Source organism: Canis aureus, chromosome 3, assembly GCF_053574225.1.
Source record: "Canis aureus isolate CA01 chromosome 3, VMU_Caureus_v.1.0, whole genome shotgun sequence".
Classification (NCBI taxonomy): Eukaryota; Metazoa; Chordata; class Mammalia; order Carnivora; family Canidae; genus Canis; species Canis aureus.
The window spans coordinates 25859780-25877976 of NC_135613.1; the positions used below are offsets into that span (position 1 = coordinate 25859780).

General features: G+C 41.2%; 2 protein-coding genes across 14 annotated transcripts in view; one reads left to right on the forward strand and one right to left on the reverse strand.

Moving 5' to 3' along the window:
• LOC144310386 (uncharacterized) overlaps positions 1–13355 on the forward strand; it is an 84998-nt gene extending 71643 nt beyond the window's left edge. For 2 of the 9 annotated variants that reach the window (XM_077891274.1, XM_077891275.1), the window contains 6 exons: positions 5751–5846; positions 7757–7819; positions 8803–8882; positions 11368–11498; positions 12451–12517; positions 12964–13355. In XM_077891274.1, coding sequence (XP_077747400.1) covers positions 5773–5846; positions 7757–7819; positions 8803–8882; positions 11368–11498; positions 12451–12517; positions 12964–13040 — 492 coding nt within the window. In that variant the 5' untranslated portion in view covers positions 5751–5772 and the 3' untranslated portion in view covers positions 13041–13355. Of the gene's footprint in view, positions 1–5750; positions 5847–7756; positions 7820–8802; positions 8883–11367; positions 11553–12450; positions 12518–12963 lie in introns of those variants that run through there. The other 7 variants (XM_077891276.1, XM_077891277.1, XR_013376088.1 and 4 more) reach the window with 5 other exon arrangements.
• NMNAT1 (nicotinamide nucleotide adenylyltransferase 1) overlaps positions 1–18197 on the reverse strand; it is a 29589-nt gene that overhangs the window by 8588 nt on the left and 2804 nt on the right. The gene's annotated exons all lie outside the window — the stretch shown is intronic.

Below are 18197 nucleotides of genomic sequence, written 5' to 3' on the forward strand. Positions count from 1 at the left end.
CTTCTCCACCTCACTCTGCCAGCTGCTTGCCCTGCTTGTCCTCTCTGCCAACTGGATGAATAACATCAGAAAAAGAAAGAGAAGAAGAAAGGAATGGAATGGAATGGAATGGAATGGAATGGAATGGAATGGAATGGAAAGGAAAGGAAAGGAAAGGAAAGGAAAGGAAAGGAAAGGAAAGGAGGAAGGAAGGAAGGAAGGAAGGAAGGAAGGAAGGAAGGAAGGAAGGAAGGAAGGAGAAAGAAAGAAAAGAAAGAAAGAAGAAAGAAAGAAAGAAAGAAAGAAAGAAAGAAAGAAAGAAAGAAAGAAAAAAGAAAGAAAGAAAGAAAGAAAGAAAGAAAGAAAGAAAGAAAGAAAGAAGGAAGAGAGGGAGAGAAAGAAAGAAAGAAAAGAAAGAAGAAGAAGAAGAAAGAAAGAAAGAAAGAAAGAAAGAAAGAAAGAAAGAAAGAAAAAAGAAAGAAGAGAGGGAAAGAAGAAAGAAAGAAAGAAAGAAAGAAAGAAAGAAAGAAAAAAGAAAGAAAGAAAGAAAAAAAGAGAAAGAAAGAAAGAGAAAAGAAAGAAAAGAAAAGAAAAGAAAAGAAAAGAAAAGAAAAGAAAAAAGGAAAGAAAAGAAAAAAAGAAAAGAAAAGAAAGAAAAAAGAAAAGAGAAGTCACAGTTTTTAATACCTACTTGGGCTGGATGACCTTGGACAACCTGACCCTAACCTAAACTTCCTTTGTCTCAATCTTAAATAATAGTACCTACCTCACAACTGTGTGAACAATAAATGATACATGCACAGTAGATAAAACTGCCTTTGATAATAAATAAGCTGTGAATATAGCTACTATTATGTTGCATACCATGTTGCTACAGTTCAACTCTTTGTAACTTAAATACCATCAATTTCAAATGGTTCAACAAATATTTAATCCACTTTCTGGAGGCTTTTTTTCCTGGAACTTTCTCTAATCTGGGCCGAAAATCTGTAATCCTTTGTATAGCTGTCATCTGGAAACCTTTTCCTCTCTCTCCTGAGTCAGATACCCTATTTCTTAGGGCCACATCAGGGCTTTCTTGTTTTATGTCCCAATTTTTCTAGAATGTATCTATGAGTAGCCTCATAATAAAGAGTGCATGGGAAATGTCTTTCCCTTCCTTCAGAGATGATTAGCTTAGTTGAGAAAATGTACGATGAAATGATTTTCTTTTAAAATTAGGAAGGGGCACCTGGGTGAGTCAGTTGGTTAAGTGTCTGCCTTTGGCTCAGGTCATGATCCTGGGGTCCTGGGGTTGAGCCCCAGCTGGACTTCCTGCTCAGCAGGGAGCCTGCTTCTCCCTCTCCCTCTGTCCCTCCTCCTGTTCATTCTAATAAAATCTTTAAACAAAATTAAAAAATAAAATTAGGAATGCATTTTCTCATTGTTTTCTAGCATCCAACAGTGCAGCTAAAAGTCTAATGCCATTTTGATTCTTGTTCTTTTTTTTCCATGACTTTTTTCTTTTTGGCAGATTTGTGGGGTGTCCTCTTTATTTTTTTTTAAGATTTTATTTATTTATTCATAAGAGACACACACACACAGAGAAGCAGAGACATAGGAGAGGGAGAAGCAGGCTCTATGCAGGGAGCCTGATGAGGGACTCGATCCTGGATCCCAGGATCACGCCCTGAGCCAAAGGCAGACGCTTAACTGCTGAGCCATCCAGGCATCCCTGGGGTGTCCTCTTTATACCCAGTGCTCCAAAATGGCATAATGTTATATCTTAGTGCGGTTATTTTTCACTCATTGTGCTGGAAATCAGTTGAAGTGGTTCTCAATGTTCCACTTTGGCATATGGATTATTTTGAGTGGAAGGCATGTGAGACCCTGTGGGCTCAAGAGAAATTCTTGCCCCTCCCAACTACAAAGAAGAATCTACACTGGGGGGTCTTTCCCAGAATAAGGGTTATTATCAGAGATAAATTTTATCTGAGTGACCCAACTGAATGGCAGGGCAAACATCTAACTACCAAACATATGTGAAGTGCATTCCTTTCCTCTGAAGACCCAGACCCCCACCCCCTTCTTAGTTCAGAATCACATAATATGCCTCACTCTGTCTGTCTTTGGAATTTCCATGTCTATGTGGATTCCCCAAATGTACTCTATTAAATTTTATTTTCTCCTCTTAACCTCTTTCATGTCAATCTGATTCTTAGTCCTGTTAGAAAGACCTCTTGAGAGGGCAGCAGCCCTGGTGGCGCAGCAGTTTAGCACTGCCGGCAGCCCAAGGTGTGATCCTGGGGACCCAGGATGGAGTCCAGCATTGGGCTCCCTGCATGGAGCCTGCTTCTCCCTCTGCCTGTGTCTCTGCCTCTCTCTCTCTCTCTCTCTCTCTCTCTCTCTGAATAAATAAATTAAAAAAAAAAAAAAGACCTCTGAGAGAACAGGAATTCTTGCTCTCTGACAATGAACCTTTCCATCCCCTCAAAGTCAAATCACTCAGTTCTGGGTTATTTATATATATATATATATATAAACATTGCTTACTATTGCAAAATAGTTAGCTGTTATTGTAAAGTTTTTTTTAAAGATTTTATTTATTTATTCATGGCAGATACAGAAAGAGAGAGAGAGGCAGAGACATAGAGGAAGAAGCAGGCTTTATGCAAGGAGCCCAATGTGGGACTCAATCCCGGATCCCAGGATCACACCCTGAGCCAAAGGCAGACACTCAACCACTGAGCCACCCAAGCGACCCTGTTATTATAAAGTTTTAAAAAATACTCTTATACATCCAAATTATGTTTCAAAATAATTATTCTGAGAGCTTTTAAATATAATTTCAGTGATGCCAAATTGCTTCAAGTATTTTGGGAACTTTGGAGAATTACTTGTAGAGGTCAGAGTTGTTTTTTTTTTTTTTAATTTTTTTTTTTAATTTATTTATGATAGTCACCCACAGAGAGAGAGAGAGAGAGGCAGAGACACAGGCAGAGGGAGGAGCAGGCTCCATGCACCGGGAGCCCGACGCGGGACCCAATCCCGGGTCTCCAGGATCGCACCCTGGGCCAAAGGCAGGCGCCAAACCGCTGCGCCACCCAGGGATCTCCTTTAAATATTTTATTTAAATTCAATTTGTCAACATATAGTTGGGTCAGAGTATTTTTATAATTAATGTAGAAATACAGTAAACAGCAATAAACAAACAATTGCATGATACTTTTCTATGAATAAAATGCTTTCACACACAAGATCATTTACTCTTCACCACACAAACACACAGAAATTTGGCCAAAGTCATTGAGCCCGTTACAAAAAATAAGCTATTGTTAGATATTTCATTTTTCCAGTTAATCTTCTATCATTGGACATTTAGGTTTTTCTAATTTTTCAGTATTACAAGCATCTCAGAGAAAAAAAAAATGGGTTGAGAATGAGCTGGAAATTAAGGCTATAAAACACCTCACTGGGGACACCTAGTTGGCTCAGCGGTTGAGCATCTGCTTTTGGCTCAGGGCGTGGTCCTGGAGTCCAGCGATAAGAGTCCCACGTCCGGCTCCCTGCATGGAGCCTGCTTCTCCCTCTGCCTATGTCTCTGCCTCTCTCTCTCTGTGTATCTCTCATGAATGGATAAATTTAAAAATCTTAAAACAAACAACTGTTTCTTTAAAAAATAAAAACACCTCTCTGTGAACTTCTAAAATTTGCCCATGCCCACAAGACCTGTATCTGGACAGCTCAATAGTGTTATAGCCCAATATAGCGTTCAGACCCAACTGTTAGGGTGACCAATTCACTTCTGCACAGATTCTGTGCTCTCATTGGACAAAGCTAGGGAGTGCCAGAACCAGGGCTAGCATCTCAGCTTCCTGACTCTTAGGCTCTCTCATTGAGAAGAAAAATGGGAGATAAACCAGAGCTCTACACACTGGAAATGAGCCCTCCTAGCTGAGGAGCTGAGGAATATGCACGTGGACCCCTTAGGCAACAAGAACCTTCGAAGCTTTCTGAGCAACGGAGTGACAATAGGGTCCTATGAAAACAAGTTTTAGGGCAGCCCCGGTGGCGCAGCAGTTTAGCGCTGCCTGCAGCCCAGGGTGTCATCCTAGAGACCCAGGATCGAGTCCCGCATCGGGCTTCCTGCATGGAGCCTGCTTCTCCCTCTGCCTGTGTCTCTGCCTCTCTATTCGCTCTCTCTGAATGAATAAATAAATAAATCTTAAAAAAAAAAAAAGTTTTAGAAAAATAAGAAGACATAGGTACTTGAAACCATTATACAGGGACACCTGGGTGGCTCAGTGGTTGACTGTTTGTCTTCAGCTCAGGGCATGATCTCAGGGTCCTAGAGTCCCACAGAGAGCATGATCCCAGAGTCCCACATAGGGCTCCCTGTGGGAAGCCTGCTTCTCCCTCAGCCTATGTCTCTGCCTCTCTCTCCCTGTGTCTCTCATGAATAAATAAATAAAATCTTAAAACAAAACAAAACTTTGAAAAAAACCAAAAACCTTTATTCAGTTTACCAGCTTAACCAAATACTTGGTTCCATTTGCAACCTCCTCATCTGTAAAATAGGGACAATGACAACCAATTTCAGTTACTTTTTTTTTTTTAATTTTTTTTTTATTTATTTATGATAGTCACAGAGAGAGAGAGAGAGAGGCAGAGGGAGAAGCAGGCTCCATGCACCGGGAGCCCGATGTGGGATTCGATCCCGGGTCTCCAGGATCGCGCCCTGGGCCAAAGGCAGGCGCCAAACCGCTGCGCCACCCTGGGATCCCAATTTCAGTTACTTTGAGGATGAATTCTGAGAACAGTACATGGCAAAGTGCTTAGCATATTGCCTAGCACAGTGTAAAAATAAATGGTAGATGGTAGTTGTTATTTATGGGGAAAGTGACAATACTGATGACGGTGATACTATGGGATTAATTGGAAGGGGCAAAACAAGACAGGAAGGCCAGTTACAAAGTCATGTGTGCCTGCCTCAATTTAAGTAGTCAGTGAGAATGGAAATAAACATTTTTTTAAATGAGTTAATCTGTAGGAATGATTTAAATGTCCTTTCAATTATTAGCCTAAGGATGATACCAGGATTCACTTGAAGTTCATTCCCACTCCTCCCATCCCTAACCCCAATTCCCATACAAAGTGCCTATGGCATTACGGGGTGGTGGTGATTACAACATCCCCAATAGCACCCTAGGCCCACATGGAAATCTGGGTAACTAGAGCAGTTCCAGCCTCACCCACCTCAAGTTTCAGGCACCACTCCCCACAGGAGACTGAGCTGTGAGCAGCAAGAACAATAAAGCTGAGAACAGATGGTATGGGTCCCTGCTGTTCAGGGAAGGACTGACAAACAGCTTGGAGCCCCTCCCCAGCCTTGGGGATGCACTCAGGTTTCTAGGTCCTCCCCAGGAGAAAGGCTGGGGAAGGAACTAGGGGAATCTGATCTCTCAAATAAAGGAAGCTTTCGCTCTTGTCACAAATTCACAATCCATCTCAAATATCCAGCTCAGTTCTATTAATTCACAGTGAACACAGCCAACCTGAAATTGAACCTTCAAAGCCACAGAAGAATTAAGTTACAGGGAGCTTCCATCATAGCCCAGGGTGGCTTTAGAAGAACAAGGATCTGTCCCTCTCCAAGGAAAGGAACTTCTTCTGTATCACTGCAGGGTACCAGAGTACTTGCACTGGGAAGGGGGGCAAGCTGGTGACAAATGGATGTAGAAGTAGTCTGGAAGCTCTAACAGGGCTGCTTTGGATCCTCTGCCTTGCTCCAGGTGCTTAAGGACCACCGTCCCCATGATTCACTTCTGTCTGGCGCACATGGCGTATCATCTGCACTGCTGGCTGCCGAGATCACGCAGGCTCAGGCTGTGAGTGTCCCTCCCCAGCTCACTAGGACAAAAAGCCCATTTCTTCCTAAGATAGTCTTGACATTTAACTAAAATTTACTTTCAATTTTTAAAACATTTTCTTTAATTGAAGTATACTTGACATAATAATCACTTTCTTAAGTTTTAAAAACTAATATGTAAACATTAATGAAACATTTGGGAAATATTAAGCCAATTTTTAAAATGTTAACATTAAAAAAAATAGTTAATTGTCTTTTCTTGTCACATGAAGTGTTCAATGATTAAATCTATGTTGGTTGACTATTAAAATAACATGATTGACTTGACAACTGATCAGAATTTATACCTCTAAAAAGATGCTATTCCTTTCAAAATAGTCATGTTAGGCCTATAACTATATCCTAGTTATAACAATGTGCCATTGCCAGTCTGGGGGTATATTTTTAAATTGTCTTTTTTTTTTTTTAAGTACTTTCAATAGGGATAAATCTGTCTTTGGAGGACAGATTTGATTTCTATGAATACCCTAAGGTCATTCAGTGCTGAATCTGATTAATGAAATAATCAAAGTAAATAATACAGTTTATGGTAAAGAAAGAGAACTATTAGTTATTGCAGAAGATCTACTTATATGCATGGAAACTATGTATAGGTAATCTCAAAAAGAATTTCAAAAATGAGCAGAAACAGCAGACTTCATTTGATTCTGTAAATTGCGGTAGGTAGGTTTACTGTTTATTACACTCAATATGTTACACTCAGTATGAACCATCTGGCCAGAGACAGAGCTAGCACAGCACAGAGGCATGGTTAGGACTCTTGGACCTGGTTCAAAATTCTAGCTCTATCACTACTTGGTGTTTGTCCTTAGATAAGATACTTCATCTTTCTGAGTCTTGCTTGCCTCATTTATAAAATGGGGAACCACAGTCCCTATCTCACAGGATTTTGTGCATATTTTTTAAAGAGATTTTATTCATTTACTTGAGAGAGAGAGAGAGACCAAGCAGGGATAGGGGGAGTGGGAGAGAATCTCAAGCAGACTCCCCGATGAGCACAGAGCCCAACATCGGGCTCAACCAAACCCAACCAGAGGCAAATCCAAGAGTCAGATGCCCAACCAATTGAGCTACCTAGCATCCTGGATTTTGTGCATATTAAATGAGAAAGTGAATAAAAAATGTTTGACATATTTGTCTTTTTTTTTTAAGATTTATTTATTTATGATAGACATAGAGAGAGAGAGAGGCAGAGACACAGGCAGAGAGAGAAGCAGGCTCCATGCCAGGAGCCCGACGTGGGACTCGATCCTGGGACTCCAGGATCGCGCCCTGGGCCAAAGGCAGGCGTGAAACCGCTGAGCCACCCAGGGATCCCAACACATTTGTCTACTAATGATGGCTATTAACTTTTACTAGTGCCTGTGGGTTGTCTTACAACATTATCCTACAGTCATGATAAAGGAACCAAGGTTCTAAAGATTCCTTAATGACCAGTATCAATGGGCAACCCAGGTGGCTCAGCAGTTTAGCACCGCATTCAGTCCAGGGTGTGATCCTGGAGCTCCGGGATCGAGTCCCACGTCAGGCTCCCTGCATAGAGCCTGCTTTTCTCTGCCATTCTCTCTCTCTCTCTCTGTCTCTCATGAATAAATCAATAAAATCTTAAAAAAAAAAAAAAAAAAAAGACCAGTATCAACAGTGCCTGCTACATAGGAGCTCAATAAATGGTAGCTATTATCCTCAGTGAAGTATTATTAGACATAATTTTGCTCTAATAGGATGGATCTCAAGTCATCCTTGCTGTGTTTAAAACTTTATCTCCATGGTATAATGTAATGTTGTTAGAAAAAAGAACCTAAATTTGGTTTCTTGAAGCCATTTCATCACTAACGAAGTAATAAATGTAACTCACTGTGTCCCATGCAGCCAAGTGACAGTGTTCTTGTTTGGGACCATCGCTCTGGTCCTCCAGTTGTATGTTCTGCTAAGGTAAGTTCTTTCACCAGCCAACCTCTCACCTGGCAGCTCAGCATGCCTATCTTACCTCTGGAGACAGGTGGGGTGTGCTCTGCAATTCCTGTTAGGTGTTTAACTGCAGCCTGTCCCATTGTTCTTACCCCTATTATCAATGGTGGTCACCTGCTCCACCTCTTTGAAAAGTCAAAAATCTCAACACAAAAAGAATAGTTGGAATTTGGGCAGACCGAGTTTAACTTAGTCAACACTTATTTCTTGTAGTACTAGAAGTCATTAAATGCGAGACAATAAAGGCACCAAGGTTATAATTTATGGATTTTCTAGAGACCAGTCCTGACAGCCTAGCATGAGTTATGAGTTAACTGTCTCCAGGGCTGAGGGTGACACAGGCATATGTGACCAGATTATGACCTGACATATTATTTCAGATTCTATGGAGGACATTAGCCTTGGCAGAAAAAGTCAGCTAATAAATGAACAAATGAAGCACATGCCATTTGATACAATCAAAATTTTAAAATTGGAGCCCTAAAAATGTGGAAATTCCAAAACAATCTGAAAATCCACTTAAGTGACAAGAAAGAAAGGGAAACTGTGACACTCACTGTAATTAGCCTAATTTAAACTTGCCAATGTCTGTCATAGGAGTTTTGTGTGCAGTAAGGCCTGCTTCCTTACTCCAGAAGCCCAGAATTTCCACAATGTATTTTCTCACCAAAATAACCAGTTAACATGAATTAGAAAAATGGTAAACATTATTCATCCACCAACTGTAAATATTAACAACTCTTCATGTTACTTGCGGGCTGTTTTCACACTATTAATTTGCAGTCATGTAAAGGAACCAAGGTTCGTGAGTTGCCTGGAGCCAAATGAACCTTGGGCCAGAATTAGGATTAGAATTCAAGGGTTAGTGCCTTCTGTATTTTGCTTATAGAGTAAATTTCTTCCAGGAATAGATAAATTACTTAGATGACCCAGTGTGTTGATTTTAGGCCCAGATCTTCCCGATATTGCAGGCAACCTCTCCTTACCAACCTGGTTGGTAATATCATCTTTACTTTCTTCACAATTGGTAAGTGTGCATTTATTATTAAGTACTTATTAAGTGCCTATTATTTGCCAGACACTGCCAAAACAAAAATGTATAAGATAGGACCTCCTGTCCCTTTGGGAGCTCAGATTGAAACTTAGGAAAAAATTCACATTTGAAATTCAGGTGAAGGGACACCTGGGTGGCTCAATGGTTGAGCATCTGCTTTTGGCTCAGGTTGGGATTCTGGGGTCCTGGGAACGAGTCCCGCAGGGAGCCTGTTTCTCCCCCTGCTGTGTCTCTGCCTCTCTCTGTATCTCATGAATAAATAAAACCTTTAAAAAAATAAAATAATAGGGATCCCTGGGTGGCTCAGTGGTTGAGCGTCGGCCTTCGGCTCAGGGCATGATCCTGGGTCCTGGGATCAAGTGCCACATCAGGGTCCCTGCTTGGAGCCTGCTTCTCCCTCTACCTGTGTCTCTGTCCTTCTCTCTCTCTCCCTCTGCCTGTGTCTCTCATGAAGAAATAAATAAAATCTTAAAACAAAAAAAATAAAAATAAATAAAATAAAATAATAAAATAAAGTGAAATTCAGGTGAAGGAAAAATTTTTAAGTTCCTTAGTAACAGTTTTGGTTGTTCTAAAAAAATTTTTTTTAAGATTTATTTATTTATTTATTTATTCATGAGAGATACAAAGAGGCAGAGACACAGGCAGAGAGAGAAGCAGGCTCCATGCAGGGAGACTGATGTGGGACTTGATCCTAGGTCTCCAGGATCATGCTCTGGGCCAAAGGCAGGCACCAAACCTCTGAGCCACCGAGGCATCCCTGGTTGTTCTAAAATTTGAGTATGAAACTAAACTAAGTTAAATACAACTACGCTGTGTTGGTATTATAAAATTCTTTAGTTATAAAAAAATATTAGATTTATTCATTTAATAAATGATTACTGGGCAGAATACTGTTTTGAAAACCAGGCACAATTTGAAATGCATAAAGTGACAGAGAAGTGTTGGAGTCTAAAATGTGAAGTTTTAGGAATATCTTAATTAAATAATCTATATTTTGATTACATTTTCTATGTGTGTACTTCTAAGAGTAATGCCTGATTTAAATAAAAACTATGTCCAAGATTTTTTTTAAGGATTTATTTTTTTATTTTTTATTTTTATTTTTTTAATTATTATTATTATTATTTTTAAAAGATTTTCTTTATTTATTCATGAGAGACACACAGAGAGAGGCAGAGGCACAGGCAGAGGGAGAAGCAGGCTCCATGCAGGGAGCCTGACGTGGGACTCGATCCTGGGTCTCCAGGATCACACCCTGGGCCGAAGGCAGGCGCCAAACTGCTGAGCCACCCGGGCTGCCCTATTTTTTTTTTTAAGGATTTATTTTAGAAAGAGAGTGTGTACACATGCACGCAGGGGTGGAGGTGGAAGGGTAGAGTGAGAGGGAGAGAAGCAGACTCACCAATGAGTGTGGACCCCCACACAAGGCTCTATCTCAGGACCCTGAGAAAATGATCTGAGCTGAAATCAAGAATCGGACACTTAACCAACTGAGCCACTCAGGCACCCCTAAAATTTTTTAAGGTTTTATTTTTTTAAGTAATCTCTACACCCAACATGGGGCTCAAACACACAACCACAAGATCAAGTCACATGTTCACCAACTGAGCCAGCTAGGTGCCTCTAAATTTTTTTAATGAAAAAATAGCCATTGAGGGGCACCTGGGTGGCTCAGTTACACGTCTGACTCTTGATCTCAGCTCAGGTCTTGATTTCAGGGTTGTGAGTTCAAGCAGTGCACTGGGTTCAGTACTGGGCTCCACATTGGGCATGGAGCCTACTTAAAAAAAAAAAAAAAGGTACTGAATGCCTCAGGCACTGTTCTAGAATCTCCTGCTGAATCCCAGTTGAACAAGAGGCAACATATGTGATGGTAGAAAGTACTAGCTTTGGAAAGAGGAAGGCCAGTTGAAACATTCACTCCACAACAACAGGAGTTACCTAATTTCTCTGAGCTTCCTGATCCTCATTTATAAAAGGGAAATAAAAGGTTGCCCGCTGGGTGCTCAGTTGGTCAAGCATCCAACTCTTGGTTTCAGCTCAGATCATGATCTCAGGGGTCGTGGGATTGAGCCCTCTTAGCAGGGAGTTTGCTTGGGATTCTCTCTTGCTCTTCCTCTGTCCCTCCCCCTCTACATATGCATGCATACACTCTCTCTCTAAAATAAATAAATCTTAAAAATATAAAACATAAAGTGGAGAGAAAAATACCTGTTCAGTTTTGCTAAAGTTCAAACGAGAATTCATGAAAAAAGCAATCAGAGTTCTCATCATTCAATGCCAATAATGAGAACACAACCCCATGTCAAAGGAAAAACCTCAGCCTGGCTAGGTTTTGAGCATGTGTCCCACGGAAGTGAAGCAAGGGAACATCCCCTATCGAGGTTTGCATTCAAGAATTTCTTTCTGAGATAATTACATCCAGTAAATGGATGCTGTTCTGCTGTCTTTCTAGGTTTTTCTGTGCTGCTTACGCAGATGGAACCAGTCCCGCAGGCACTCAAGAGGATATTTGCTGTATTTGGTGTGGGATCCTTTGGTGAAGGAGTCTGTACCATGGTGTTAACAGTTTTGGCAACTGACTGTGTGTGTTGTTAAATAATGAAATTTCTCAACGGTTCATCTTACTCTGAAACTGTGTCTGTATATAATACATCATCAATCTTCAATATTTATTTTCTCCTCACACTAAAAATAGAGATATGTAGAGACAAAATTCCTTTTTTTTTTTTTTAATCAATTTTTATTTATTTATGATAGTCACACACAGAGAGAGAGAAAGAGAGGCAGAGACACAGGCAGAGGGAGAAGCAGGCTCCATGCACCGGGAGCCCGACGCAAAATTCCTAATTAGACAAACGTCACAGTTAAAATATTTCACCAGGGGCAGCCTGGGTGGCCCAGCGGTTTAGAGTCTGCCTTCAGCCCAGGTGTGATCCTGGAGCCCTGGGATCGAGTCCCGCGTCGGGCTCCCTGCATGGAGCCTGTTTCTTCTCCCTCTGCCCCTCTCTGTGTCTCTCATGAATAAATAAAAATTAAAAAATAAAAATAAAAAATAAAATAAAAATAAAAAAATAAAATAAAATATTTCACCAGAGGAAGTTTAAAAATTCCATGAGAAATTTTTCTTTTTGTGGGGTGAATTCCACTTTACTAGACTTTTAAAAAAAAAAAAAGCAAGCTATCAATCAACAGTGGAAGTGCTGGATTGCATTTGGTGCAGTAAGCCTTCCATGTCTTGCTAAGCTGGTGCCATTGTTTAAATTCTTTTGGCGGGCAGCCGGGGTGGCTCAGCGGTTTAGTGCCGCCTTCAGCCCAGGGCATGATCCTGGAGACCCAGGATCAAGTCCCACGTCAGGCTCCCTGCATGGAGCCTGCTTCTCCTTCTGTCTGTGTCTCTGCCTCTCTCTGTCTCTCATGAATAAATAAATAAAATCTTTAAAAAAATAAATAAATCCTTTTGGCAAAAATATTATAAATATAGGTTCCAATTAAAAGACAAGTGTTTCTCACAGTGCTTTTTTCCTCCCAAATATAGGAAAAAACAACCCCTGAACTTTACTACTTGTCTGTGCTGCTGTCGGTGAGCAGCTTGGTTTCTACAGGTAAGCACAACTTCCCAAATAATCCATCCTGGTCAAAAGCTTACCAGTCCTTCTGGGAAGTAACTGCTCAACTAGGGTTGTCACATTGCAAAGAGAAGCCCTGGTTCCTCTCAAAGCAGGAGCTCCAAGAAGCGAGACACCTGAGTGGCTCAGCAGTTAAGCATCCGCCTTCAGCTCAGGTCATGATCCCAGGGTCCTGGGATCGAGTCCCACATCAGGTCCCAGCAGGAGCCTGGTTCTCTCCCTCTGCCTGTGTTTCTGCCTCTCTCTGTGTCTCTCATGAATAAGTAAAATCCTTAAAAAAAAAAAAAAAAAAAAAAGAGCTCTAAGAAACAAAGGCACATAAAAAAAAGACAAAATACAGAGGGTTAGAACGGGAAATAAAAAGCCACCCTTTTCACGTGATCTCCAAACCATTTAATTAGATTTCATTCTTCATCCTGCAGTGCTTTTCTCAGGCCTGGGGCTGATCTGGCTGGGCAGTGTGGCCTGTGCACAACCTGACACTAAACCAATGGTCTGACACTGGCAGGTGAGCCCTCCGGTCTCCTGCCTCACACAGATGTCTTCAGCAGGTTAGCCTGTCCCGGCAGCACTGCCACCTGAGTGCTGTCAGCAAGTAGGAGATCATCTCTTACCCTGCTACTCCTGAGTGAAATGGTCAGCTGACATCAGAGCTACAATTACAAGAAGCACATCAAAACCAGTCATCTGAAAGAAAGTTGTCTTTTAAGTATCAATTAGTACTGACAATGCGTAAAACGGAACAGTTCAATCTAAACACCAGACTGACATCATAACCAAATTCGCCCCAAATAAAGATATTCTATTAAATACTTCGAAGATCATGACGCTTTCTGAACGTTTTTTGTTTCATGAAAGTATTATTATCAGGTGGGTGGCTGCTATAGAAATAAGCATTGAAAAGGAAGAAGGGAAATATAAATCTTAGTAATGAACAAAGGTTTAGGTTTAGTTTCAAAAGAATACAGTGATTCAGATGGTGTATCTGAACAATTTATTGTTCTTTAAAAATATAGTGGGAAATTTTAGAGTAAAAATAACCACAATCTCTGCCATATGGGTGACAACAATCTTCTGCATCATGACGTCAAGGCTCTCTAGAGAAAACCAACTGACCCACGTGACGTTCATTTTCTTGCTTTTTCTGTGTGTATTCACAGATTCTGAATCATTTTAAGTAGGAACCATTTAATAATAGATGTTCTCAATGTTTTTAAGAAGTGGAGACAACTCTGTTTTTTGAGAAAAAGAACTATCTATTGGCAGGAGGATCAAATTCAATACAAACATCTCCCAACACATCTATGACAAGCGGGAAAGACTGTTCTCCACCTGCCTTTTTTTTTTTTTTTTTTTTTTAAGGTTTTATTTATTTACTCATGAGAGACACAGAGAGAAAGAAAGGCAGAGACACAGGCAGAGAGAGAAGCAGGCTCCATACAGGGAGCCCGATGTGGGACTCAATCCCAGGACTCCAGGGATTGCCCTGGGCCAGGCGCTAAACCTAAACCTCTGAGCCACCCAGGAGGAGAGGTAGAATTCTAAATAGGGTGTTCAGGAAAGGCCTCGACTAGGGACATATAAGCAAAGAATTTAAAAAGAAAAGGGAGTGAGCCATGCAGATTTCTGAAAGAAAAAGGTAACCGTGCAAAAGCCCTCAGGCAGAAGCCATGCTCCAGGAGCAGAAAACCAGAATGGCTGAGTCAGAGTTAACAGGGGAAAAGAGTAGCAGATATAGTCAAAGAGGTGAAAGGAAACCACATCAGGTTTTTTTTTTATAAAGATTTTTATTTATTTATTCATGAGAGACAGAGAGAGGCAAAAGACACAGGCAGACGGAGGAGAAGCAGGCTCCATGCAAGGAGCCTGACATGGGACTCGATCCCAGAACTCCGGGATCATGCCCTGAACCAAAGGCAGACGCTCAACCACTGAGCTACTCAGGCGTCCCCACTGCGGGTTTTGAGCAAAAGAGTGACATGATCTAATATACTTTTAAAGGATCTTTTTGGTTGTTGAAGTTGAGAACAGAATGTAGAGAGAAATAAAGGTGGAACCAAGGAGACCTGACAGGAAGCTACTCCAGTTAGGCAGGTGAGAGTTGATGCTGACTCCGACCAGGGTGTCAACAGCAGAAGTGGTGACAAGACACTAGAATCTCAAAATATTATAAACATAGAGCCAATGTGACTGATGATGAATGGAATGTGGGCTGTGAGACAAAGAGGAGTCAAGGATGACTCCAAAAACGTCTGGCCTAAGCAACTGAAAGAAGAGAATCACCTTTAATTGAGAACAGAAAGATGGGACACCTTGATGGCTCAGCAGTTTAGAGCCTGCCTTCAGCCCACGGTGTGATCCCAGAGTTCCAGGATTGAGTCCCACATTGGGCTCCCTGCATGGGAGCCTGTGTCTGTGTCTCTGCCCCTCTCTCTGTCTGTCATGAATAAATAAATAAAATCTTTAAAAAAAAAAGGGGGGGGGGCGCGGGGAGAGAGAACAGAAAGATGGCCAGGGAGCAGGTTTAGGGGAGAAGATCGGTAGTTCAATTTATACAGAAGTTACATTTGGGATGCCTATTAGATATTAAGTAGGCAAATGGAGAACAGTGTCAAGTTCAGGGAAGAAATATAGACTAGAGAGATTTGGGGTCATCTGTATATAAATGGTATTTAAAGTCAAGACTGGATGACATTACCAAGATAGTGAGTGAAGACAGAATGGACCACAAGTATGGGAATCACCTGGGAGCTGGTTAGAAATGCAGAATCACAGGCCCTACCTGAGGCCTGCTGAATCAAAATGTGTCTTAACAAGATCCCCAGGTGACCTGTATGATTTTTGAAAGTTTACAAAGCACTGTTTTGGAGCACTCCATTGGTTCAGATGAGAGACCATAAGGGGTAATAACAGGAGGGATGATGTCAAATGTTCACAAGTGGATCAGTTGCCTAATGGAGGAGAAAAGCAAACGCAGGGGAAAGATCTCTGACTCAAGGGACTGGGCAGATGGTGTGCCACCAGTCATCAAAGAATATTAGGGGGAGTGTAGCGGGAAGGCACACAGATGCTACAGTTTTATAGGTACTGAATTGGAGGCACACACCAGACATCCAAGTAGAGATCTCACAGGCAGGCAGATGTAGAGACTAGAACCCAGAGATATTAAACACTATATTCCATAAGACATGATTAATAGAAGGTTGTTAAAAAAAAAAAATAGAAGGTTGTTTACTAAATTATTTTTTGAAGAATTAGAATATTAGTAAGTTGAAGAAGTCACAGAAGCTTCGAGAAAGTAAATAATTGATAGAGGAAAGTCCTTAAGAAGACAAGAGAAAGGATCTTAGGTATAAAGTAAGAAGATAGCTTAAAAATAATGGGAAACGGGGTAGAACATGCAATTCTTGATCTCAAGGTCATGAAATCAAGCCCACACTAGGTGTAGAGCTTACTTAAAAAAAAAAAAAAAAAAAACAGGGGCACCTGAGTGGCTCAGTGGTTGAGCATCTGCCTTTGGCTCAGGTTATGACCCTGGGGTCCTAGAATGGAGTCCCCACAGGGAGCCTACTTCTCCCTCTGCCTATATCTCTGCCTCTCTGTGTCTCTCATGAATAGATAAATAAAATCTTTAAAAAAACAAAACAAAACAGAGGAACATTAAAAATAATAATGGGAAGAGATGAAAATATCTATCTATACAAAGAATTACATGGTTTGGCTTTATACATAATAGCCAAAAACTAGAAACAAGTCAAATGTTAATCAACAGATGAATGAATAAAAGAATGAATGAATAAGCAAAGTTGGTATAGCCATATAACAGAACACTAAGAGGCAATAAAAAAGGAACTACTGGGGATCCCTGGGTGGCTCAGTGGTTTAGGGCCGCCTTCAGCCCGGGGTGTGATCCTGGAGTCCCAGGACTGAGTCCCACATCGGGCTCCCTGCATGGAGCCTGCTTCTCCCTCTGCCTATGTCTCTGCCTCTCTCTCTCTGTGTCTCTCATGAATAAATAAAATCTTAAAAAAAAAAAAAAAAAAAGGAACTACTAATACACACAACATGGACGAATCTCATTATTTTGAATGAAAAGAGCCAGATAAAAAAAGGCACACATTGTATGATTCAAGCTATATGAAATTCTAGAATAGATTATTTAATTTATAATGATAGAAGGTAGATCAGTGGTTGCCTGGGGTTGGGAAATTGACAGAAGAGGAGCAGAAAGCTGTAGGGTTCTTGCTTATGGTATCCTCATTTTATCTTGTGTGTCCCTCACTAAATGGCAATACTTCCACTCTTTCTCTTTGGATGGACCTGTTCCTTATAAATATATATCCAATTATGCTCATTTAACTGAAGTGATAATGACTAACATTCACTTTCTTCCTGTGTGCTCAGCAATAGGTTAAGCACTCATGTAATCCTTACAACACTCCAATGAAGTAGGTACTACTAGTATCTCCTTTTTTTAAGTTTATTTATTTTTAAATAATCTCTAGGGCAGCCCTGGTGGCTGAGTGGTTTAGCGCCTGCCTTCCACCCAGGGTGTGATCCTGGAGACCCAGGAGCAGCATTGAGCCTGCTCCTCCCTCTGCCTGTGTCTCTGCCTCTCTCTCTCTCTCTCTATCATGAATAAATAAATAAATAAAATCTTTAAAAATAAAATAAAATAAAATAAATAATCTCTATACACAACATGGGGCTCGAACTCAAAACCGTAAGATCAAGAGTTGCATGTCTTCCTCACTGAGCCAGCCAGGTGCTCCTACCATCCTTTTTAAACAAACATGAGAAAACAAAAGCTAAAAGAGGCTGCTTAACTTGCTCAAGATCTCACAGTTTGTGTAACAACCTTCACTCTAAAAATTCATGCTTTAACCATGACATAAGACTTACAATGGTACAAACTATCTACTGGTAGACATTTGAAAGAGATCCATATGTTTGGAGAGCCTTTGGCTCCTTTGGCTCCTTTGGCTTCTTTTTTATTTTTTTTTTAAGATTTTATTTACTTACTTGAGAGAGAGCAGGAGCACAAGAGTGAGAGGGGTAGAGGAGGAGAGAGAGAAACAGACTCTCCGCTGAGCAGGGGGCCTAATGCAGGGCTCAATCCCAGGAACTTGGGTTCATGACCTGGGCCAAAAGCAGATGCTTAACAGACTGAGCCACCCAAGAGCCCCTTTCTTTTTTTCTTTCTTTTTTTTTTTTTTTTTTTGGATTTATTTTATTTACTTATTTCAGAGACAGAGAGGGCAGAAGGGAGGGAGGGAGAGTGCACATGCATGTGTGGGTTGGGGCAGAGGGAGAGGATCTCGAGCTGATTCTAAGTTAAGTGTGGAGCCCAACACAGGGTCCATCTCACGACCCTGAGATCATGACCTGAGCCGAAATCAAGAGTCGGCCTCTCAACTGACTGAGCCACCTCCGTGCCTCAGGCTAATGTCCTTCCAGTTAATCACTCAAGCTTTATCTGTCCCAGCATTTTCCCTACCTAGTTGGAGCAACTTGCACTCTCTGGGCTCCCATCCCAAGTCCAAGTTAAAATGTCCTAAACTCGGGATCCCTGGGTGGCGCAGCGGTTTGGCGCCTGCCTTTGCCCCAGGGCGCGATCCTGGAGACCCGGTGATCGAATCCCACGTCGGGCTCCCGG